The sequence below is a fragment of the Ceratotherium simum genome, chromosome 39 (genome assembly GCF_057802395.1).
Source record: "Ceratotherium simum simum isolate JZ-2026a chromosome 39, ASM5780239v1, whole genome shotgun sequence".
NCBI lineage: Eukaryota > Metazoa > Chordata > Mammalia > Perissodactyla > Rhinocerotidae > Ceratotherium > Ceratotherium simum.
The window spans coordinates 13,849,653-13,874,176 of NC_141938.1; the positions used below are offsets into that span (position 1 = coordinate 13,849,653).

The 24,524-nt window shown below is 56.8% G+C and overlaps 2 protein-coding genes across 4 annotated transcripts; one reads left to right on the forward strand and one right to left on the reverse strand.

Annotated features, from left to right (window-relative positions):
- Positions 1-5,552: 5,552 nt before the first annotated feature.
- On the forward strand, positions 5,553-15,002 carry MFSD12 (major facilitator superfamily domain containing 12). 3 transcript variants are annotated; one of them, XM_014795950.2, is made up of 10 exons: positions 5,553-5,886; positions 9,485-9,695; positions 10,875-11,013; positions 11,108-11,290; positions 11,960-12,052; positions 12,133-12,225; positions 12,740-12,910; positions 12,994-13,088; positions 14,220-14,350; positions 14,451-14,622. In XM_014795950.2, the coding sequence occupies exons 1-10, from the start codon at positions 5,583-5,585 to the stop codon at positions 14,471-14,473; spliced, it is 1,443 nt and encodes a 480-aa protein (XP_014651436.2). In that variant the 5' UTR covers positions 5,553-5,582; the 3' UTR covers positions 14,474-14,622. The 3 variants fall into 3 exon arrangements, with proteins under 3 accessions (XP_014651436.2, XP_087281879.1, XP_087281880.1); XM_087425753.1 differs by lacking the exon at positions 14,220-14,350 and having other exon boundaries at positions 14,451-15,002; XM_087425754.1 differs by lacking the exons at positions 12,133-12,225; positions 14,220-14,350 and having other exon boundaries at positions 14,451-15,002.
- Positions 15,003-15,085: 83 nt separating this feature from the next.
- Positions 15,086-22,964, reverse strand: TEKTIP1 (tektin bundle interacting protein 1). Its single transcript, XM_087425755.1, is given in 4 exon segments — positions 15,086-15,378; positions 15,381-15,529; positions 15,601-15,839; positions 22,841-22,964. Coding segments are annotated over 4 exon segments (723 nt in total). The 5' UTR covers positions 22,924-22,964; the 3' UTR covers positions 15,086-15,126.
- Positions 22,965-24,524: the final 1,560 nt, after the last annotated feature.

Here is a 24,524-nt window from a genome sequence, read left to right on the forward strand (position 1 = left end):
AATGGGAAACGTGTGTCCACACAGAAACCTGTACACGAGTGTTCACAGCAGCAGGATTCACAACAGCCCCAAAGTGGAAACAACCCAAATATCCCTCAACTGATTAAGAGAGAAACAAAATGTGACCCAGTCATCCGATAGAATGGTATTGCCCATAAAAAGGAAGAAATTGCTGATTCATGCTACAACACGGACGAGCCTGGAAAACATGACGCTCAGTAAAAGATGCCAGTCACAAAAGGCCACAGGGTGAGTGATCCCATTGATGTGAAATGTCCAGAACAGGCACATCCACAGAAACAGAAAGTGGGCTCGTGCTTGCCGGGGGCTGGGGAATTAGTGGAGGGGGGAATGAGGTTTCTTTTTAAGTGATCAAAATGTTCTAAAACTAGACTTTGGTGATGGTTGGGTAATTCTGTAGATATACTAAAACCACAGAATTGCACACTTTAAATGGGTGCATTGTATGGTATGTGAATTACATCTTAATAAGCCTGTTTGCCCGAGAGGCAACCTAGGGCCAAGGAAGATGAGCTGCCCTGGAATCTCGACAGACCCAGATTCCAGACCCTGCTCTGTTGCTTCATCGGCTGTGCGAGCTCCTGCCGCGCCTCCCTGCTTGGTCCCAAACCATCTAGGTGAGACTTCCAAGCTGGAGGCAGCGGAAGACCCGCCCTCCGAGCCCCGCCTCTTTCGCTTGATTGACAGAGCTGTTGTTGCCATAACAACTGCCCCTCCCCTCCCGAGGTACCACACAAAGATTTCAGCGGTCTCCTTGCACATCAAAACGAAATGAAAAGTTCTGAGGTTGCTTTTGAGAGCAGTTTGGAGCTCCTTGGCCTCAAGAGAAATGCCTTGCTGCGTGGATATTTTCTAGAAAAAATAAAAATGTCTTCAATCTGAACTGCATTGCCTTCCGTCCAATTCATGCAATCCATACACCCTCCCACCCCACAAGCAACAGATAAGCAGCATTTGTGTTCTTTGACCTTGCATCCTTCATACATTTATCTAAAAGCAGATCCTTTTTGCCCTCTAACTGTAAATCGGTTTGTCCGAGCAACATGAATTTCTTAGTTCCTAGCTCTCAGCAAACCAGTAACCAGAGCTGCCTAAAGCCATATAATTTTGTTAATTTCTTTGCATTCCTTTCTGTGCTTCATTTGGAAATCTTTATAGTGTGAAACCAGCAAGAATATCCCAATTTGTGGTCCCAGAAACAGGAGATCCATTAAGGATGGCTTCAACGTCTTTGCTTTTGAAATTAATTTTTATTTACTTAGTTTTAATTTTTAAAATTTTTTCCCCCAAAGCCCCAGTAGATAGTTGTATGTCATAGTTGCACATCCTTCTAGTTGCTGTATGTGGGACGCGGCCTCAGCATGGCCGGAGAAGCGGTGTGTAGGTGCGCGCCCGGGATCCGAACCCGGGCCGCCAGCAGTGGAGTGCGGGCACTTAACCGCTAAGCCACCGGGCCGGCCCTGAAATTAATTTTTAAATGCGAATTGATTTCATTTGTACAAAAGTAAAGTAGTGTAGTTAGAGCCACCATACCTCCGCCATACTCCCCATTAGCAGCTTGTTACATTTCTGACTAAAACTTTTCCTACAAACTGGGTGACTTAGACAACAGAAATATATCATCTCATAGTTCTGGGGGCCAGAAGTCCAAGAGCGAGGACTTGATCAGGGCTGGTTCCTTCTGAGGCCATGCGGGAGAGTCTGTTCCACGCTCTCCTAGATTCTGGGGGTCACTGGTGATCCTTGGCTTTCCCTGGCTTGTAGACGCATCACCCCGATCTCCGCCTCTATCTTCACGTGATGTTCTTTCTGTGAGTATGAGTCTGTGTCCACATTTCCTTTTTTATTAGGACGCTAGTCACATCAGATCAGGGCCTGCCCTATTCCAGGGTGACTCATCTCAGCTGATGACATCTGTAATGACCCTATTTCCATATAAGGTCACATTCTGAGGTCCTGGGGGTTAGGACTTCCACCTGTTAATCTGGGGGGGGGCGCACAATACAAAGCACAACACACTCACACACACGTACACATACCTGTGTGTGTCCGTGTATTCCTCTAAGAGATGTGAGGTCATGTCCTACTTTTTATGATCACACTGGTCCTTCCTGCTCCTTCCACGCCATAACCTTTCTTCCAGTGCCTGTATACAGTAGGTGCACAGCAGTGCCTCATTCACCCTGGGCTGGGTGACATTCCACTGAGTGACTGCACCGCCGCGTGGTTCATGAGTCCTGGCTGACTCACCTTATGGTCCTGCCCAATATTGCTCACTACGGCCCCCACTACAAATGTCCCCCACCTGCTGTCTGGGCTCCCGGACTGCTTCTCCAGGATAGGCAGGAGGACACGAAATTGCTGGGCTGCGGCGTCTCCTGTTTAAATTTTTCATGCTTATTTGCCAATAGGGGGTGCTTCAACTGTTCTGCACCCCCCAGGAAGAATCAAGCCGCCCTCGGTGCTCCCAGAACATCCCAACCCTCCTCAGGCCTTTTTAAGGGGCGAAGTTATTACAGGGGATTGCTGTAACAGGTCTTGACGGGAAACACAGGGGTAGCAGCTGCCTGAACAAAAGGATGTGGGGACGGGGTCTCAGACTTCTGAGGACGCTGGACCCTCAGAAGCTTGTGGGGGCGGCGCTGAGCCCCAGCTGTGTGATGTGAGCAACTGATGAAAACTCTCTGTGCCTCGGTTTGCCCCTCTGTGAAATGGGATAATAACCGGGTCTACTGTATGAAGTTGTTCGAAAGATCTAATGAGTTTAATTCACGCCTGATGCTCAGAACGGGGCCTGCCAGTCAGGCTACGTAAAATGTTAGTTTCGTCCAGGAAGACTCAAACACCCGTTACAGAGAATTTCTGGTGGAGTGCTTCCCACCCGGGGCCGATTCGTCCCCCAGGGGACATGGGGCCAGGTCTAGAGACACTTTTGGTTGTCACGATGGGGGGTGCTCCTGGCACCTGCACAGGACAACCCCCCACCACAAAGAAGAATCTGGTGCCAGGTGTCAATAGCGCTTCCCACGGCCTCCAGGAACCTACTTAGTGGTGTTTTCTCACCTCCAATTTACAGAAAGGGAAACTGAGGCTCGGTGGCTTGCCTGAGACTGCCAGGATGTGATCCTGCCGTGGCTGCCAGAGCCCACAGCCACCGCAGGATCTCAGGAGGCATCTGCTGAGCCTCAGAACCCTCCCCCACTCCCTCCCCTCCACCCAAGACCCGGTCATCCTGGGCCTGGGTCAGAGAGCCGATGAAAGAGAGCATCCCCCATCCCGAGGCTGGATGGGGGCCAGCAGGACATCTGATCTCCGGCCAGGGGAGGGGGGACGCCGGCGTGGCGTCCGGGCAGCTGGGAACGCTCTGGGGACATCAACAGCTGCCCGGATCTCTCCCGACCCTGGGCCTGTCTGTGCGTCTGTCCCACCCCGAGGCCTGGGCATTCATCTCTCCTTCCCTACATCCCTCACTCTGGGCAGGGCCTTCTCTGATCTTCCAGGCCAATCTGAGCACCTCTGTCATTCGGGGCACAAGTGCCCTCCACTGGTTTCCCCACCCACGCAGCTGGGGCCTGTTCTGGAACAAACCACCCCACCCCCATCCCCCAGGGGACTTTTTTATCTGACCTTCCCACCCTCCCTCAGAACCCTCCCATGGCTCCCCAGTGACCGGAGGGTGAGGTCCTGACTCCTTATCTGTCATTCCGTCCCCCTCCTGGGCTGAGTCCTCCAGCTGCAGGCTGACCCCGGGAGGCTGTTGCCCGCTCAGACTAGGGGCTTCAGAATCTTCCTGGCTTCAGCCTCTCAGGCAGGAGGCCAGATCCACTGAATGAAGGAATCCATGAACGAACGAATGAATGAATGAATGAATGAATAACATGTCTCAGGGATAAGAAACTTAGGCTAGTGTATTTCTAAAAGTTATCTTTCATTTCCCTCAGAGAACCCCAACAGGAGCATGCCCTGCGGGAGGAAAGAATTGATGTTCTTATCTCCCCTTATCCCCCGATCTCTCCAGAGCGGTCTACCCCTTATCTCCCCCTTCCCCTGCTAGATTGCTCTCTGAGTCCCCGTGACTCCACTGCACCCATTCTGTGGGCTCCTTTTCACAAAAGACTGGGCACTGCGGTGGGCGGTCTGCGTCAGCTTGGGGGGTCTGGCCGGGGTGCCCCTTGGGCTACCCGCTCCTCAAGTTTATAAGTGCGTCCCTGTCTGTTTCCCCGTTTCTGTCTGCGTTTCTGATTCTCGGCCTATATGTCCACCACTCAGTCATTCGACAGATATTTCTTCAGCCCCTACTGTGTGCTGGGGACAACGCAGCACTGAGACCGCCCGTCCCTGCGTCTCTGCCTTCACGGGGCTCACCGTCCAGTGGGGGAGACAGAGTCACAGCTGGGGAAGGGGGAGAGCAGATGTCAGGGCTGGCATGGGGGCAGCCCAGGGAACCGTGGGGACCCACAATGGTAACTGATGGGTAGGAGGGGGTGCTGAGGAGGCTTTCTGCTGAGAATATTAACAGCTAACACTGATAACATGCATTATACCCATTCCAGAGCTGGGGAGACTGAGGCTGCCCGGAGTTAAGGGGCTTGTCTCAGCTGGAACAGCTGGGAGAGGGTGCGGCTGGATCCGGACCCCCCGATTCCGGCTCCAGAGTGCAGGTTTGTAACCGCTGCCCCAAGAGGCCTGGAGGCCGGGGAACCGCGCCCAGCGCTTGGAGGAACTTGAAACCGCTGGTGTGCGACCCACCCGTGGGAGGGCCGTCGGAGGAGGGTGGGCAGGGACCCAGAGCACCGGCCTCGGGTGGCACGCACCTGACTCACCGTGCACCCCCGAGCACCCCTTCCCTCTCCGGGCCTGTTTCTCGTCTGTTAAACCGGAGACACACTGGCTCCGCCTCCCGCCCGGCCGGGAGGAGAAAATCCACGTGGGCGCTTGGCACAGTCAGCGCTCATTAAATGCCAGCGGTGTTGTTATGATGATAATCCCCATTATTCTCGTTAAAAACTAATTAATTGGAACTAATGCGTCCTCCCTGCGTCCGATTGGGTCTCTCCGAGCCGGGAAGTCACCGGACCCCCCAGGCCAGCTCCGACTCAGACCTCCCACTCCACCCCCCGCACCCCCAGCCCATCGCCTCCTCCCCGGCCCACATGAGGCCTCGGAAAGCTGCGGGCAGGCTGGGGTGGCGCGGGCCTGGAGGCGGGTGGCAGGGTGAGGGCGCCCCTGGTGTCGGCCCCCACCTTGGTGGGGAGTCCGGCACACCCCAATTGAGCCGTCGGGCGCTAGGACCGCGCGGCCCCGTCGGCGCCAGGTTGCGGGCCGGGCTAACCCCGAGGCCACGCCCATGCATCGAGTGATTGGCTCTCGGGCGCCGGCGCGCGGCCCCGATTGGCGGAGGCGGCCGCTGCTCCCGGGCGGCCCCGCCCCGCCCTGGCCTGAGTCTCGGGTTTGCGGGTTCGGCGGCCGCAGGCTCGCTCGGCGGGGCGGGCGGGCGGAAGGGCGGGCGGGCGCGGGATCGCGGGGCGCGCGGGGCCGGCCGGGGGGCGCGGGCCGGCGGCATGGTGCCCGGGTCCCCGGCGGCCGGAGCGGGCGCGGCCCCCCGGGCGCTGTCGCTGTCGCTGGCGGCGCGGCTGAGCTACGCGGTGGGCCACTTCCTCAACGACCTGTGCGCGTCCATGTGGTTCACGTACCTGCTGCTCTACCTGCACTCGGTGCGCGCCTACAGCTCGCGCGGCGCCGGCCTGCTGCTGCTGCTCGGCCAGGTGGCCGACGGGCTCTGCACGCCGCTCGTGGGCTACGAGGCCGACCGCGCCGCCGGCCGCTGCGCGCGCTGCGGGCCCCGCAAGGCCTGGCACCTGGTCGGTGAGTCCCGCCCGCCTGCGCATCCTCCGCCTGCGCGCTGTCTGTCTGTCTGCCCCATGGCCTGAACCTCCCCCCTCTGTCTGTCTGTCCCATGGCCTGAACCTCCCCCCTCTGTCTGTCTGTCCCATGGCCTGAACCTCCCCCCTCTGTCTGTCTGTCCCCTGGCCTGAACCTCCCCCTCTGTCTGTCTGTCCCATGGCCTGAACCTCCCCCCTCTGTCTGTCTGTCCCATGGCCTGAACCTCCCCCCTCTGTCTGTCTGTTCCATGGCCTGAACCTCCCCCCTCTGTCTGTCTGTCCCATGGCCTGAACCTCCCCCCTCTGTCCCCCTCAGCACCCCTCTATCTGCCCAGCCCACGGGCCTCCTGGTCTGTCTGTCTCACCGCCCTGTACCCCTTCTGTCTGTTGCCTCATGGCTGCCGTCTGACCTGCAGAGCCCCCTCCACCTGACTGTTTATGTGACCCTCCAGTGTCGCCTCCTTGTGTCTGTCTGACCCCCAGGGCCCCCTGAACCGCCTCTGGGCTGGGCCTGACTGCCCAGCGCCTCCTCTGTCAGTCTGTTGGGTCTGGCTTGCCTTCTCCATCTGTCTATCAGGGCGATCACCCAGGACGACTCTGTGTGCCTGAGGGTCCGGCTGCCTGGAGCCCCCTCTGTCCGTCCGTCCCCCCAGAGCACAGGCCTGTCCCCTGCCCCACCTGGGGCGACCTGGCCATTGAGGGTGTTGGGGGCGCTGCCCTGGGAGCTGAGAGTTGGGGGCTGGTGGGACAGAAGGGTCGGGGGGCTGTGCATGGCTGGCGGACAGGGAGGAGGGTGTGCAGGGTGGGGGACAGGTGCCCCTCGGCTCTGGGGAGCCGTCTGGACCAGGGGCTGTGGGTAGCAGAGCAGGCGGGTCCCCCAAGCCCGTGACACCTGCCCGCCCGGCCACCGTCCCCGCAGAAGTGCCCGCCGCATCCTGGCCTGTGGGCCACTGTGCCAGGAGGCAGCCGGGAGTCCTGCCTGCTCCTGGGAGTTCCGGGGCAGCTTTCTAGAAGCCAGGAGGGCTGGCTGCCGTCTCCCTGCCCTTGGGGACAGTGACTGAGGAGGCCGGGATGGGCCCTGGGGCCTCGTGAGTGGCATTTCTACAAGACACAGCAGACACCCAAGCGGCCGCAGCCAGGGCTGGGTGCTGGGTTCCTGGGCGCGGAGGCGGCACCCAGACCAGAGTGGGGGGAGGGGACGGGGAGAGGCGGGGGGCTCGGTGACCGCCACTTCGGAAGACGGACATTGAGGCGTCCCTTTCCCGGCTCACGTTGGGGTCGCCGGCAGAGCCGAGCCCAGAGCCCCAAAAGGCAGTTGTTCCTGATAGTTGGGTAAACTCATTGCTGCCCTGACAGGGTGGTTTCTGGGCCAGAGAGAGGAGCAGTGGGGGCTCTTTCCTCTGGGGCGGACGGGAGACCCCTGGGGGTGACGAGCCAGCCAAGGGAAGGGGTTCCTGGCGGAGGACACTGCGTGTGCAAAGGCCCTGAGGTGGGACCCGATACCAGCTGGAGCCTGCCGGCCTGACTGGTTGCCCCTTTCGTAGGTGGGGGGCCTGACCTTTGAGAGGGTCACTCCTGACCCCAGAGGAAGGATCTGAGGCCCTGGCAGAGGCCTGGAGAGACCTTTGTCAAGAAAGAACTGAAGGCTTTGTGTTCACGCAAAACAGTCCCGGGGATGGGAACCCTGACCCGATACCAAAGCCTCCATCTGCGCCCCTTCCCCCCTCGGGGTGAGCATGTGGGGGGACGCAGGAAGATCGGGGGGAGAGGAAGCCGGGGCAGCCCCTCGTGACGCCTGATAAGGTGACTTGAGTAAAGGACACCTCGGCAATGGTGCCCACTTCTCTATTTTTGCCCGAGTCTGTGGGTGGTGGTGACAGACTCACTCTTTCCCTTACCAAGCCTTTGGGGCTCCCCCCTCTAGGCCAGAGAGGACCCCCAGAGCCAGACATGGACCCTCCTGTGGGGTCCCGGCTGGGGCAGGTGCACTGACTGGGCTTCGTACAAAGCAGAGCTCTGGGAGGGGACATCAGCGTTGGGGTTTTGACGGATGAATAGGAGTGTGCGTGTGAGTTGACATTCCAGGTAGCTGAAATAGCTTGTGCAAAGGTGTGAAATAACACAGCTTTGAAGCTGCCGAGGCGAGAAGGGGCTCATGGTGGTAGGAACTCTCGCTGTCTCATTTTAACTCTTAATTCTCACGCCGACCTCGTGAGACGCATAGTATTTTCATTTTCTCCATTTTTGGGAAACTGAGGCCTGGAGAGGCAAAGTCACTCACCCAGAGTCCCCCAGCCAGGCAGCCGAGCACTGACAATGGTTAACCGGCCTCGGCCCAGCAGGGGGGAATCCGGCCAGGGCAGCACATTCTTCTGAGCAGAGTCTGCGGGTCAGGCCGGGCCCCAGGGGGCCTCCAGGCCCCAGTTCCAGAGAAGCGGGTTGCTTTCGGTTCCCGATTCCAGGACCTGGGGGCGGGCCGGGGCCAGGGATGAGGTCACCCCAAGCCGAGCCCTGAGCCTGCGGAGGAAGGAAGGCCATCTGCCGGAGGGGTGGGGGGAGGGTGGGGAGGAGGGGCCGGCTCCAGGATTCTGGGCTCCGCGCTCCCTCCATGGCCCCCGTTGCCTCTTCTGGAAAATGCGCTGATAACACCCGCCCCTTGGTTGTAAAAAGAGGCCCCTTTTCTTCTTGACTCATTCGAAAGCCATTGCTGTGCCCGTCTCTGTGCCAGGTGCCAGGGACGCAGGAGTGACTTAGAGGGACGGTTCCCCACCCCCACGGAGCCCACAGTCTGGCTGGGGAGGCAGGCAGGGGACAGACAGACAGACAGACGCAGAATTCCTGCGTGTGCTAAGGGGGGGTGAAGGAAAGAGAGCAGCATCCAGAGAGTGTGTCAGGCTGGGAGGGGATTGCCGCCGACCGGGCTGGTCAGGGAGGGCTTCCTTGAGGAGGTGGCATTTGAGTTAAGTCCCGAGGGATGAAAAGGGGCCGGCCCTGCTGGGATGTGAAGGGAAGAGCGTTCCAGGCAGAGGGCACAGCCCGTGCAAAGGTCCTGGGGCAGGACCGGGGCAGGACCCGGCCTGGCGTGTGGCTGGAGCAGAGGGAGCGAGGCGGGGAGAGGGAGGAGGGAGGGCAGGGAGGGGATGGGGCAGGGTCTCAGGGGCCATGGGGAGGACGTGAGCTTGTTCTGAGCTACTGGAGTGCTTTCGGGGACACAGGGCTCAGAGGGCAGGGTCCAGCCGGGCCCGCCCAGCTTCATGGGCCTCCTGACCCCCGGTGGCACCACAGGACACTCGATAGGAGCTGGGAGGGAGGCGGGAGGGAAAGCGGTGGGTGTAAATGGTGCGTCTGGTGGAGCCACAGCACTGTCGGCCTACTGCGTGACCTCAGGCTCTCCGTGCCTCGGTTTCCCCACTTGTCACCAAGGGGCCAACCCTGGGCTGGCACGTGTTCTCCCCCCTTTTTTATCACCTGGCTGACGTCCTGGCCCTGCCCCCGCACTTGTCACAGCCCGCGACCTCGAGAGCACTCACCCTAGCCTGTTCTGTGCCTCAGTTTCCCCGTCTGTCCTCGCCTGTCCACAGGCACCGTGTGCGTCCTGCTGTCCTTCCCCTTCATCTTCAGCCCATGCCTGGGCTGTGGGCCGGCCACGCCCGAGTGGGCCGCTCTGTTCTACTACGGCCCCTTCATCGTCATCTTCCAGTTCGGCTGGGCCGCCACACAGATCGCCCACCTCAGCCTCATCCCGGAGCTCGTCACCAATGACCATGAGAAGGTGGAGCTCACGGCCCTCAGGTACCGCCTCCGGCCCTCCAGGTTTGGGCTCCGCTCGGCTGTGCCGCTCGGGGATGCCCAGCCCCAGCTGGTCCGTCCATCAACTCATGTATCGGTCAGCTGTGACTGTGTAACAAAGGACCACAAAGTCCTCAGCCTAAGCATCACCTGATTAGGTCAGGCCCACCCAGGGTAACCTTTAATTGCATTGCACAGTCCCTTTACCTGAACATGGGAGTGACAGCTGCTCACATTCACAGGCCCTGTCCCCAAGGGGAGAGGACTAGACAGTGTGGTCCTGGGGCTGGGGGATCTCCAGGGCCATCTTAGAGTCCCACCTGCCATATGTGGGTACCATTGGCACCTGGCTTCTCTGTCGACTTGCTTGAGGTGCTGAAGGTGATTCTAGATGTGATGACAATAGGAGCATTTATGGAGTGCCTGCTGCGTGCGGATGCAGTTCTAGGCCCTTCAGGCGAATTACCTGCTTTAACCCTACAAGGCCGGGAGGTTGTCACGTGCCCGAGGCCAGGGCTTGAGCCGAGTGGGTGCCCCTGGGACATGTGCAGTGGGAGGGGACACAGGGACAGCAGGTGTGAGGTGCCGGCGTGGTCCCAGTGGGTGCCCTGTAAGTGCACGTTACTCTTGATGTCACAACAGCGTCTTCGTCGAGGCCCTGCCTGTGTCCCCACCACCGCCTGAGTTCCCCATTCCTGCTGAGAGCCGCAGGCCTAACGACAGGGTTGCCCAATGCCCGGCCCCCGAGGGCCCCAGCTGACAGGCCAGCCAAGGCCGAGCTCTGCGTGCCTTTGGCCTCTGCGCGTGTTACCACCAGCCTTGTATCATCCGCACTTGGACCTCTGGGGTAGTCTGTTCCCACTTTCAGGAAGGGAGATGGGCCTGGTGGGATCAGAGGCGCCCCCGTGCCCTGCCTCTGCCCCCTGCCCAGCCCTGGAGGGACATGGCTCTGGGACGGCAGGCAGGAGCAGCCCTGGATGATTCTAGACCATTCTAGATCATTCTAGACCATTCTGAATCATTCTAGACCTCGCCTCACTGGGGCCCGGGAGAGAATGCCAGCATCCTGGCTTCCGGGCCTCTCGGGCTCTCAGACGGTGGGTCGTGGCCCTGACTGCGCTGCCCAGGAGGAGGTGGCCCTGTGGTTCCCGGGCTGCGCGCTGAGGCCTTGCCCGCCCCCAGGTATGCCTTCACCGTGGTGGCCAACATCACCGTCTTCGGGGCCGCCTGGCTCCTGCTCCACCTGCAGGGCTCTGCGCACGCTGAGCCCGCCGAGGATGCAGCGGACCACCTGGGGGTCCAGGACGTGCCAGTGTTCCGGGTGAGCTGGGGCCCGGGCGGGACACCCCCAGGGCCCCGACCCCGAGCTCAGGCCGCATGAGCCGCCGCTGACCGCTTTCCTGTCTGCTCCCCAGAACCTCTCCCTGTTTGTGGTGGGTGTCGGCGCTGTCTTCTCGCTGCTGTTCCACTTGGGCACCCGGGAGGGGCGCCGGCCGCGGGCAGAGGAGCCCAATGAGCACAGCCCCCTTTTGGCCCCTGCGACAGCCCGGCCCTTGCTGCTCTGGAAACATTGGCTTCGGGAGCCGGCCTTCTATCAGGTATATGGGGGCCGAGGGGGCTGGAGTGGACGCCCCTTTCCCACCAGGCCCTGACTCTGCGGGGCTGTGGGCAGGGATGGCAAATATCGGGGCAAACGTGACTCCTTCGGCAGTCTGCACCCAGGGCAGTCATTACTAGTTGATCAGTGCTTTCTTCTTACCTGACCAGCCAGGCAGTCACTACTAAGGGAGCAGGTGCCAGGGCAGACATTACTAATCGATCAGTGCTCTCTTCTCATCTGACCCGCAAGGCACTCACTACTAATGGAGCAGATACCAGGGCAGACGTTACTAATCGATCACCGCTCTCTTCTCACCTGACGGGCTGGGCAGTCACTACTAATGGATCAGGTGTCAAGGCAGACATTACTAATCGATCAGTGCTCTCTTCTCATCTGACCTGCAGGGCGGTCACTACTAATGGATCAGGTGCCAGGGCAGACATTACTAATCGATCAGTGCTCTCTTCTCACCTGACAGGCTAGGCAGTCACTACTAATGGATCAGGTGCCAGGGCAGACATTACTGATTGATCAGTGCTCTCTTTTCACCTGATGGGCTAGGCAGACACTACTAATGGAGCAGGGGCCAGGGGCAGGAGGGAGCGGAGAGGGGAGCAGAGAGGGCCCCGTCTGACCCCTGGGCGTCCCTTTGCCCATCGGCCCGCAGGTGGGCTTGCTGTACATGAGCACGAGGCTCATCGTGAACCTGTCCCAGACGTACATCGCCATGTACCTCACCTACTCCCTCAACCTGCCCAAGGTGAGCAGGGTGGCCAGGCGGCAGGGGGGTGGGCCCAGCTGACCACCAGGCCTGAGTGCCCCGCCCACTCTGCCCCGCAGAAGTTCATCGCCACCATCCCACTCGTAATGTACCTCAGTGGCTTCTTCTCCTCCTTCCTCATGAAGCCAGTCAACAGGTGCATCGGGAGGAACGTGAGTGGACGGGGGACCCCCCCTCCCGCCGCAGAGCCCCCAGAACTCAGACCCCCAGGACCCCGGGGGAGTCCAGGCCGTGGTGCTCGCGCCTCGTAGAAGCCCTGGGTCTGGGAACTGGGTTCTGGAATCCTGGCTTCTGAGTGTCTCGGGGCTGTGGAGCTCTAGAACTTTCTGTGCTGACCAGCTGGGAGTGGCCATTGAGCCCTTGAAATGGGGAACAGGAGCCTTCGTTTTATTTCTTGTTAGTTGGTTTGCATTTTGGAAATAGCTGTCTCTGGCGGCAGCCGCGTTAGACAGCTCTAGGATGTCGGCTCCTCGGAGCTCCTGGCTCCTCTGGGTCTCAGAATCTCAGGGTCCTCTGAGCTCAGAGCTGGGGGCTCCTTAGGGACGGTCCAACTCGACCCCCTCATTTGTGGGAGGAGGGCGGTGGACTGAAGACCAGAGAGGGCAAGCGCCAGGCTCCTGGGCGCCCAGTGAGGTGGGCCTGATGCTGGGCCGGCCTCCTCTGCAGATGACCTACTTCGTGGGCCTCCTGGTGATCCTGGCCTTCGCGGCCTGGGTGGCGCTGGTAGATGAGCTGGGCGTGGCCGTGTACGTGGCAGCCGTGCTGCTGGGCGCGGGCTGTGCCACCATCCTCGTCACCTCGCTGTCCATGACGGCCGACCTCATCGGCCCGCACACGGTAGGGCTGCTGGGCAGGGGCGGGGTGGGGGCGGGGACCGGAGTCCGGCCGTGGGTGCTGACCTCCTGCCCATGTGCCCCCAGCACAGTGGAGCCTTCGTGTACGGCGCCATGAGCTTCTCGGATAAGGTGGCCAACGGGCTGGCGGTCATGGTTATACAGAGCCTGCACCCCTGCTCGTGAGTGTCATTCATTCATTCATTCATTCGTTCACTTAATAAGAGCATGCTGTGTGCAGGCACCGCTCTCCAGGTCTGGGGATTCCGTGGGGACAAATGACCCTGCCCTGGGGGGTTCCCCGCCCCGGAGACCTGGTTGTTCCCAACCTTGGGCACTTCGTGTATTCATTCAACAAACGCTGAATCTTGTGTGCTGGGAGCTGAGGACACAGTGTACAGGAGTACCAGGGGTGTGGGTGTGGAGGGCTGGGGGGCCCGGAATCTGTGTAACTTGGACCCTCAGAACCCGAGGTTCCAGACCACCAAGTGTGTGCCTTGTAGAAGCCCGGGATCCACAAACCAAAGCCGGCCCAGTCCTCTGTCCTCGTGGGGCTGGGGCGACACCAGCCTCGTTAATTGTTCCACGAATCAGTGTGTGATGCAGACCAGTGGTGGGGGTGAGGGACACCGCTTGTGGAGGCCTGACTGGAGCAGGTCAGGGAGGGCTGCCCTGAGGAGGTGACGTTGGTCCTGAGACATGGTGGGTGTCAGGGAGTGAGTTCTAGGCGGACAGACGGGGAGGAACAGCCCTGGGGTGGGACCGGGCCTGATGTGTGGGAGGAACAGCGAGGAGCCCGTGTGGCTGGAGCAGAGGGAGGAGGGGGAGAGAGGGAGGAGGGAGGGTAGGGAGGGGCGGGGGCAGGTCGTGCAGGGCCGGGGGGGCGGCAGGGAGGACGTGGGCTTCTCCCCCGAGGTAGGTGGGAGCCCTGGAGGGCTGCGGGCAGAGGAGGGGGACCTGACTCAGGGGCTTACAGCCGCTGAGGGGAGTGGCTGCTGCGGGGAGGACAGCCTGTGGGGACCAGGATGGAGGTGACTGAGCTGGTCCAGGGGGGCGATGATGGGGGACCAGCTGGAGGCAGAGGAGGGGGGAGAAGTGGGCGGGGCTGGGGTAAGTTTGAAGGCAGATCCGACATTATTGGCTGAAGGGTGGGATGCAGCGGGGAGCAGGGGGTGGAGGGTGACCCCCTGGTTCTGGCCTGAGCACTGAGAAAGGCTGGGCTGCCCACGGCCTAGATGGGAGGAGTGGGGAGGGGGGTCCAGGCTGGGGCCGGAGGTGCCGCAGGCGTCCGCTCACCGCCGTGTCCCCCCCAGCGTGGAGCTGTGCTGCAGGGCCTGCGTGGGCTTCTACCACTGGGTGATGGTGGCCGTGACGGGCGGCGTGGGCGTGGCGGCCGCCCTCTCTCTGTGCAGCCTCCTCATCTGGCCCATCCGCGTGCGCAGCTGTGAGTTGTAGCCCGCCCTCCCAAAAAAAACCCCCAAACCAGTCCCGGGTGGTGGGACACGGATAGGCCCCCCCACTAACCCCACCCCGTTCTGTTGCAGGGGACCCTGGAGCCCGGCCCTGACACTCCAACGTGGCCCCGCCCTGTGTAGAGGAACCGCGACTGCACATTCCATGTCCAGTGAGGCCGGGGGCGGCCCCCTGCTCCTCTGGGCCCCCCCACCCCTGCCTGGCTGCGGGGTCGGTGGGCGCGGGCAGGACGAGCAGGACCCCGGTGGCTTATCCCACTGGGGCAGGGACAGCAAGCTATAGGGCCCCTGGTATCCAGGGCCCATGGGGTCCTCGTGGGTTTGGGGGTGCCCCGATCTTGGCTCTCTGGATGATTTGAGGGGCCCTCTCTGTGTTGTGTGGGGGCAGGATGTGCAGGTCCCCGAACCCAGGGGCTGCGCTAAGCTCAGCCCAGTTCACAGCTCACACCCGGCCCTGCTGGGATCAGGGACAGCGTCGTCACTGAACCTGCCGGGACCCCCAGCCTCGGGGTCGGGGGGCTGGGCCCAGCCCCGGCCATGGGGGCAGCGGGACTGCCCCGGGGGCTCGGCGGGCCGGGCAGGGGCTGCCCCGAGTGAATAAAGAGCCACCCGTGGGGGCGAGGACCTCAGTGGCTGTTTGCTGGGGCCGGGCGGGCGGGGAGGGGCAGGGGCCGGGGTGATGGTCGGTGGCTCCCTTATCTGAGCGCCCGGGCCCGTCCCCGACGCAGACAGACGCACGGAGCTGGCGTCACCGCGGGTCTGTATCAGTGGGTGGCCGGCCGGTGGAGGGACAGTAGGGCTGCAGGTCCCAGTGGCGGTGGGGCTGGCGGGTGCAGCGCGGGCGCTGGGGCGCCGACAGGGACGGCACGTAGTCGGACACCCGCCTCGGTGGCTCCACCCCGTGCTGGTGCCTGTTGACCACTGGAGGCCAGGACCTGGTCACCACCTGTCCCCGGCCCGCCCCAGCCCCAGCCCCCAGCCCGCCCCAGCCCCGGCCCCGGCCCCGGCCCCGGCCCTGGCCTCACCGTATTCCTGGCCCCGGACGGCTCTGTCTGCCCACAGCGTGCTCCCCCACTGCGGGCTGGGGGCTTCGTGCTGCGCGGGAACGACGGGGTCGTGCCAGGCAGCCTCGCGGAGGTGCTGGGTGTAGGCTGCGGGCAGGAAGGGGGTCAGCTCTGCGTCTCTGGCCCTCGCCCTCCCCCAGGGCTGGCCGGGCGCTCACCCGAGGGCATGCTCCGCTCCCGGTGGCTGTAGCATCCGTACCAGCGGGCGTAAGCCTCACGATAGGGGCTCTCCAGGGCCCGCGGGAGCATGTACCAGGCTTCGCGGGGGTCCGAGTTGGTCAGGCCAGTGTACCATAGCTGGCCGGCCGCGTCGCGTCCCATGGGCGTGTACTTCCAGCGTGTGGCCTGCTTGATGGCCGGCGCCCAGCGGGGCCCCTCCAGGGACAGGTAGTCATCGCTGAGGGCCGGGGCGGGGGCAGGGGACAGGCTGAGCCCCGGCTTGCCCGTCTCTGGGATGGGCCTTCTCACCCTCTTTGCCGTGTATAGTCAGCACTGAGGGTGCAGAGGCCTGGCCTGCAGCGTGGGGTCCTGCTTCGTCCCCACTCGGCCCTATCCGTCCTTCAGCACTGGACACCCCCACCCTGGCTGGCAGAGGAGGGGGAGGCTGCCCCCTTGTAGCCCTTCCTCTCTGCTCCAACCTCCCCAACCTCCCAGGATCCTCCCTAAACCTTTCAGGGAGGTTTCTTGCCTCTCCCCCAGGGGACACCAGGGAGGGATGAGGGCTCTGGCCACTCCTGGGTTCCTTACCTTGTCCAGCCTCTCAGACCTGCAGACCCCTTCCTCCAGGGAGCCCCCCTGGCCTGGAGGTGCACCAGGAGGAAGTGGTCTTGGCTGACGCTGAGTGAGTGGTCATTGGTCTGGCCTGAGCCATGGGTTGGGGACACAGGAAAAGCGTGTGGGTGGGCCCATGCTCCTGGGAAGACCCTCAGGGAACCCTGTGCCATCGTTCCCCACCCAGTCATTGGGCCAGCTGGGAGGGAGGCTGAGCTCACGTTTAAAGGAGAAATTGTGTAGCTACACATGAGTACCTGTTCCAGGGGCCTCTGGTGCCAGAGCCGGCCCTGGTCTGAGAGCACCAGGAGGGCTTCCCCGAGGAGGAGGGAGTGGCACATACAAAGGCCCTGGGGCAGCAGGGGACAGTTTAAGGAACAGAGGCTGCAGTGCAGAGAAGGGAGTGGAAATACGCTCACGATGGCAACAGTCAAGCCTCAGGGAGGGACCGTTACTACTAAAAATGAAGAAAAGAGATGAACCCCAGAGCTGGTGGAGCTGCAGGGAAACCTGCTCGAGCAGAACCTCAAATGGCAGTTCCTTCTGGAACACATCCTGGCAGCAGCGCTGCCCGAGAGGGACAAAGATGGGCCTTTGCTTTGACCTGGTGAGCCTGTTCCTGGGAAATCCCCCCAGAGGATGAGGGGTCTGCCCCAGGATGGCACAGCAGGCACTGACAGAACGCTCCCATCTCTGACTTGCACAGAGTGCCCGGCTCAGAGCCCTCCCTCCAGCAGTCTTGATCAGATTGTGGAGAACTAGACCCACAGGTCTCATAAAGGGTGGGATTTTTCAGTTCAGTTGTGTATATATGATGACCACATGGAACAATACACTAGTGGGTGGAACGGCAGACGAGATGAAGCAGAAGAAAGGCTCCGTCTATTGAAGACAAGGCGGTGCAACTCACCCAGTCAGAGCAGCAGAGAGAAAAGTGAATAAAACTGAAGATCGCATAAGGGGCTTATGGGACAACACCGAGCAGACCAACATTCACATTATAGGGGTCCCAGAAGGCGAAGAGAGAGAGAAAGGGGCAGCAATCTTGTTGGAAGACAGAATGGCTGAAAACTTCCCTAACCTGGGGCAGGAGACAGACATCCGGATCTAGGAAGCCCAACGAGGTCCAAACAAGATGAATCCAAGGAGGCTCACACCAAGACGCATTATAATCAAAATGCCAAAAGTTAAAGGGAGAATCTTAAATGCAGCAAGAGAAAAACAACTTGTTACCTACAAGGGAACCCCCATGAGACCATCAGCAGATTTCTCAGCAGAAACTTTGCAGGCCAGAAGGGAGTGGCATGATGTATTCAAAGTGCTGAAAGGAAGAAACTTCCAAGAAAACTATCCAGCGAGGTTATCATTCGGAACTGCAGGAGAGGTAGAGAGTTTTCCAGCCAAGCAAAAGGTCAAAGAGTTCATCACCACTAAAGTGGCCTCAGGAGAAATGTTAAAGGGACTTCTTTAAGCTGAAAAGAAAGGATGTAATTAGTAACAGGAAAACATATGAAAATAAGAACCTCATTGACAATCATAAATATATAGTAAAAGTAGTGGATTAATAACTTACAAAGCTAGTATGAAGGTTAGAGACAAAAGCAGGAAAAATAAGTTAGTTAGTTAAGGGATACACAAAATAAAACAATGTCAAATGTGACATCAAAAACAAAACGTGTTGGGGGGGTAAAAATGTAGCGATTTAGAATGCGTTTAAACTTGCTATCAACTTAAAATAGACTGATATATATACCGGCTGTTATATGTGAGACTCATGGTAACCACAAAGCAAACACCTACAGTAGATACACAAAAGATAATGAGGAATCTAAGCATTCCGTTAGAGAAAGTTACCAAACACAAGGGAGGAAAGAAGAGAAGAAGAAAGGAACAGAATGTTTTGGCATCACAAAACAGCCAGAAAAAAAAAAAAAATTTAACAAAATGGCAATAAGTACAACCTATCAATAATTACTTTAAATGTAAATGGACTAAATTCTCTAATCAAAAGAGAGAGCAGCTGAATGAATAACAAAACAAGACTCTTCTCTATCTTACATCACTTTAGATGTAAGGACACAGACTAACAGTGAAGGGATGGAAAAAGGTGTTTCATGCAAATGGAAACCAAAAGAAAGCTGGAGTGGCTATCCTCCTATCAGACAAAATAGACTTTAAAACAAAGACTGTAATAACAAAGAGAATCATCATTACATAATGATGCAGGGGTCAATCCAACAAGGATAGAATGTTTGTAAATGTTTGTGCACCCAACATAGAAGCACCTAAACACATAAAGCAAATATTAAGAGACCTAAAGGAGGAAACTGACAGCAACACAATAGTAGTTGGGGACTTTAATACCTCCACGTACATCAATGGATAGAGCATCCAGACAGAAAATCAATAAGGAAACAGTGGCCTTAAATGACACATTAGACCAGATGGACTTAAGAGACATATACAGAACATTCCATCCAAAAGCAGGAAAACACACATTCTTCTCAAGTGCACATGGAACATTCTCCAGGATAGACCATATGTTAGGCCACAAAACAAATCTTAATAAATTTAAGAAGACTGAAATCATTATCAAGCATCTTTTCTGACCACAAGGGTTTGAAAATAGAAATTAATTACATTAAGAAAACTGGAAACTTGACAAGTGTGTGGAGATTAAACAACATGTTACTGAACAAAGAAATCAAAAAAGAAATAAAAAAATACCTTGAGACAAATGAAAATGGAAATATAACAGAAAATTTGTGGGATGCAGCAAAAGCAGTTCTAAGAGGGATGTTCATAGCCATAAAGGCCTACCTCAAGAAACTTTAAGAAAAATCTCAAATAAACAACCTAACTTTACATCTCATAGAACTAGAGGAAGAAGAACAAATGAAACTCAAACATAGTAGAAGGAGGGAAATAACAAAGATTAGAGCAGAAATAAATGAAATGGAGACTAAAAAGACAATAGAGAAGATCAAGGAGACTAAGAGCTGGTTCTTTGAAAAGATAAACAAAATTGACAAACCTTTAGCTAGACTCATTAAGAAAAAAAGAGAGGACAAATAAAATCATAAGTGTAATGGGAGATGTTGAAAACTATAAGACATTGATGAAAGAAATTGAAGAAGACACAAATAAACGGAAAGATATTCCATGCTCATGGATTGGAAGAATTAATATTGTTAAAATGTCCATATTACCCAAAACAATCTACAGATTCAGTGCAATCCCTATCAAAATTCCAATGGCATTTTTTCAAAGAAATAGAATAATCCAAAAATTTTTATGGAACCATAAAAAAACAAAATAGCCAAAGCAATCTTGAGAAAGAAGAAGAAAGCTGGAGGCATCATGCTCCGTGATTTCAAACTACATTACAAAGCTATAGTAATCAAAACAGTACGGTATGGGCATAAAAACAGACACACACATCAATGGAACAGAATAGAAGCCCAGACATAAACTTATGCATATATGGTCAATTAATTTACAACAAAGGAGCCAAGAATATACAGTGAGGAAAGGACGGTGTCTTCAATAAATGGTGCTGGGAAAACTGGACAGCCACCTGCAAAAGAATGAAACTGGACCACTATGTTACACGACACACACAAATCAACTCAAAATGGATCAAAGACTTGAACTTAAGACCTGAAACCATAAAACTGGAAGAAAACATAGGGAGTGAGCTCCTTGACATTGGTCTTGGCGATGATTTTTTAAAATCTGACACCCAAAATAAAAGCAACCAAAGCAAAAACAAATAAGTGGGACTATATCAAACTAAAAAGCTTCTGCACAGCGAAGGAAACCATCAACAAAATGAAAAGGCAACCTACTGAAGGGGAGAAGATATTTGCAAATCATGTATCTGTTAAAAGACTAATATCCACAATATATAAAGAACTCATACAACTCAATAGCAAAAAAAAAAGATCCGATTAAAACATGGTCACATCTGAATAGACATTTTTCCAAAGAAGACATACAGATGGCCAACAGGTCTATAAAAGATGCTCAACATTACTAATCATGAGAGAAATGCAAATCAAAACCACAGTGAGATATCCCCTCACATCTGTCAGAATGGCTCTCATCAAAAAGACAAGAGTTAACAAGTGTTGGTTAGGGTGTGGAGAAAAGGGAACACTCGTGCACTGTTGGTGGGAATGTGAATTGGTGCAGCCACTATGGAAAACAGTATGGAGGGTCCTCAAAAAAAAAAAAAATAGAACTACCATATGATCTAGTGATTCCACATCCGGGTATTTATCTGAAGGAAATGAAAACACTAACTTGAAAAGATATCTGCACCCCCGTGTTCACTGCAGTATTATTCACAACGGCCAAGACATGGAAACAACCTAAGTGTCCATCAATGGATGAATGGATAAAGGAGATGTGGCATATATATATAATGGAATATTATTCAGCCAGAAAAAAGAATGAAAATTCGCCATTTGCAACAACACGGATGGACCTTGAGGGCATCATGCTCAGTGAAAGAGAGCAAGACAAGTACTGTATGATCTTTTTTATACGTGGAATCTAGAAAACAAAGAACGAGCTCATAGAGAACAGATTGTGGTTGCCAGAGGCGGGGTGAGGGGGTGGGAGAAACAGGTGAAGGGGCTCAAAAGGTTAAAAAGAAAAAACAAATACGTGCATTACTGACCACCAGCAACAACAAAAGAAGCAATTTTTTTTCCGGATGCGCAAACATAAAAGCAGGATGGAAGTTACCAGATTATCAATTCCAGTTCAAGTGATTTTCCTTTTTAACGGGAATATTACAAGAAAACTTACTTTGAAATATAAACCATGTTTTAAGGAATGTCCATGCTCACATTTTCACTTTAGCAAACAATTTACATTTACCTGTTTTCCACACCAAAAAAAAAAAAAAAAGTTGATTCCAATAGGACCTTTAAGCATGAAAATAACCCTTCTGTTGATACGGATATAAAATCTTTTGGGGCCGGCCCCATGGCTTAGCGGTTAAGTGCGTGCGCTCCGCTGCTGGCGGCCCGGGTTCAGATCCCGGCGTGCACCAACTCACCGCTTCTCCGGCCATGCTGAGACGGCGTCCCACATACAGCAACTAGAAGGATGTGCAGCTATGACAGACAACTATCTACTGGGGCTTTGGGGGGGGAAAGGAGGAGGATTGGCAATAGATGTTAGCTCAGGGCCGGTCTTCCTCAGCAAAAAGAGGAGGATTAGCCTGGATGTTAGCTCAGGGCTGATCTTCCTCACAAATAAATAAACAAACAAATAAAATAAACCTTTTGTATGGATAAACCTTATACCGATGAAATACACAGAATGTATCTGCAATGGAAATTGCTTCAGTAGATTTTCTAAGTATTTCTGGGGTCATTTTAAGAAAAAAAGAAAAAACTGGGCAGTTCCGGAACGTGAGCCTCAGGAACCCGACACCGACTCGGTTGGCCACCCCAGGGGGGACCTCGAGATCATGTGTGGTACCCCACTCTTTGGCAGTGAACCGTTTCTGAACTGCAAAATGCATGTGCTTTGTAAAATGCAGTTCAGTCTAAAATAGTAACAGTGGACAGTGAGTCTGTGTTGTCAATTATCCCTCATTAAAAAGACAAAGAACATCCCATTATAGCTAGAAGAAAAGTTTCTTCTCGTGACAAATGAATGCCGTTTTGGTCTAGAGTCAAGAGATCTCCTGGTATTTAAATCAATAATAGCATGAAAACAAGTGTCCCCTCTGAACCCCACCGCCAGTCCCCTGCCCCTGGGCTGCCACTCTTTCTTCTGCCTGCTTCCAGAAGGCGGCAGTGGGCATGTGTGTGTGCGCACGCCCGTGCCACTACACCTGTGTGGGGATCTGCCTCACTCATGGTGTCCCATCTTTTTTTTGACCTAATTTTCTCGGAAACAGAGCAGCACAAAGGGCATTCACCCATCTACTTTTTTAGAGCTGTGTAGTAATCCATATAGTTTATCTCAACAGTCACTTATGCCTGGACGCTCTCCTGAAAGTGTCCCCCAAGTTCACGTCCACTCGGAATCGCAGGACGTGCCCTTTGGAAGTGGGGTCTGCCTGGGTGTAGTTTGTTGAGATGAGCTCACACTGGGGGAGGGGGGCCCCTGGTCACGGCGGGCGACCTTGTCCGCAGAGGGGAGTCTGGCCACAGCCGGACAGACGGGGAGGTCTGTGATGATGCAGGCAGAGGCTGGAGTGATGGAGCTACACGCCGAGGGACGCCCAGGATCGCCAGCAAGTCACGGGAAGCTGGGGGCACACGGGACAGAGTCCCCCTCACGGCCTAGGAGGTAGCAGCCCAGCTGACCCCTGGACCCCTGACTTCTGGCCTCCAAAGCCGGGACAGGATGCTCCTACAGAGGCTGCAGGGCACGCACGCAGACCCCCGCTCCCTGTGCTGCCTGTGTGCGCCTGTCCGCACGTGGCGAGCACTCCCCTGTGCACACCCTGCCCGCCGGGGGAGCTGGGTACCGGCGCGGGTGGGGCAGGAGATGCAGGAGAGCCGGGGTAGGATGGGGAGGGTGCAGCACCAAGGGGCCTCGTACGAGGAAGAAACGCCTGAGACCCGGAGAGGCCGCGCCCGGGGGCAGGCAGGCACCCACCTGTAGAGAGGGGCCGGGAAGTCCATTTCCAGGGTCCCCCGGGGGACGTAGGGCCGGGCAGCCTCCCGCTGCAGGCTCTCCATGTCTGCCTGTGGGTCCCGGGGCGCTCTGGCCTAGAAGGCCTGGGGACTATTGTTGACAGCGACAAAGGCCGCCCTCGGTGTCCTGGCAACTGTGCTGGCCAGCCCTGGCCCCATCCAGACCACTCCCTCCCCCACCCCGGGCTGAGGGTGCCAGGACGGGACTGCAGGGGCTGGAAGAGGGGGCGGGGCATGCCTGGGTGGGTCCCGCCTTGAGGGTGCACTGCCCTGACCCCTGCTCCGTGCACCCCGACCTGGGGCTCAGCCCTCCCACTTCTTCTCTGGGCCCCCTCCCAACGCTCCCACATGGGGGCCTCTGAGCTGAATGAAGCTTCTGAATTTCCCTCCCACACCCTCAGCTCCATCCTTCCAGGTGCTCAGGCTGGGACCCCCCAGTCCCCAGCTCCTCTCTTCTCCTCACGCCAGCCCCATCCAGTCCTTCATCTGTTTCCAGAATACACCAGAGCAGAAACGTGTCCATGCGTGTTCATAGCAGCACGATTCACAGTAGGCAAAGGGTGGAAACAGCCCAAGTGTCCACGAGCTGCAGAATGGATCCACACGTGTCCACTCACATTGGAATATGACGCAGCCCTGAAGAGGAGTAAAGCCCTGACACAGCCACACTGTGGACAGACCCTGAACACAACGCTCAGTGAGAGAACCAGACACAGAATGACACACGGTGTGTGATTCCATTGATGTGAAATGTCCAGAACAGGCATGTCCACAGACAGAGAGTGGTTTCCTGGTGGTCGGGCTGGGGAGGGGGTGGGGATGACTGATAATGGGGACAGGGCTTCTGTTGGGGTGATGGAATGTTCTGGAATTAGTGGTGATGGCAACACGACATAATAAATATACTAAAAACCACTGAATTGTACAGTTTAAGGTAGTAAATTGTATGTTATGCATATTTTATCAAAATTTTAAAAATATAACAAAAAATCCGGAATCTGCCCGTTGTTCACCACCTCCACCTGGTCCTGGCCACGCTCATGTCATCACTCTCCTAGGCAGAGCCCCCTCCCTGGTCTCTTTGCGCCCCTGCCCCGCTCTTGTCAGCTCTCCACACAGCGATTTCATCCCTTCCTGTGTCAGCACACACCCAGGGCTCCCCCCTCTCCCGGGGAAGAAGCCCAAGTCCTCCCCGTGGCCCCCCAGGCCCTGCACGACCTGCCCCGTCCCCTCCCTGCCCTCCCTCCTCCCTCGCTCCCTCTGCTGCAGCCACATGGGCCTCCTCGCTGTTCCTCCAACACACCAGGCCTGGTCCTGCCCCAGGGCCTTTGCACAGGCTGTGCCCGCAGCCTGGAACACCCTCTGCCCAGGTGTCTCCCTGCTCTTCCTCAGGCCATGGCTCAAATGTCAGGTTTGTGGCGAGCCCTGGACCCAAGGCCTCTTACCACCATCACACTGGGACAGCCATATGTGCTTCTTAGGGCTCTATCGTCCCACTCACATGCCACAATAGAAGCTCCCCTGGGTGGGGTCTGGGGTCCGACCTCTCATCCCCACTGCCCAGGACGGGGATCTTCACCCGGAGGGAAGGGCCTGGCGTGTTCCACCAGTCGTGGACAGCTGCTCGCTGCAGGGGGCCTCAGCCC

Coding starts and splice junctions, on each gene's coding strand:
- MFSD12 (XM_087425753.1), top strand. CDS start 5,583: ATGGTGCCCGGGTCCCCGGCGGCCGGAGCGGGCGCGGCCCCCCGGGCG. Junction 9,696..10,874: donor GTGGAGCTCACGGCCCTCAG/GTACCGCCTCCG, acceptor GCCCGCCCCCAG/GTATGCCTTCACCGTGGTGG. Junction 12,226..12,739: donor ACAGGTGCATCGGGAGGAAC/GTGAGTGGACGG, acceptor CCTCCTCTGCAG/ATGACCTACTTCGTGGGCCT.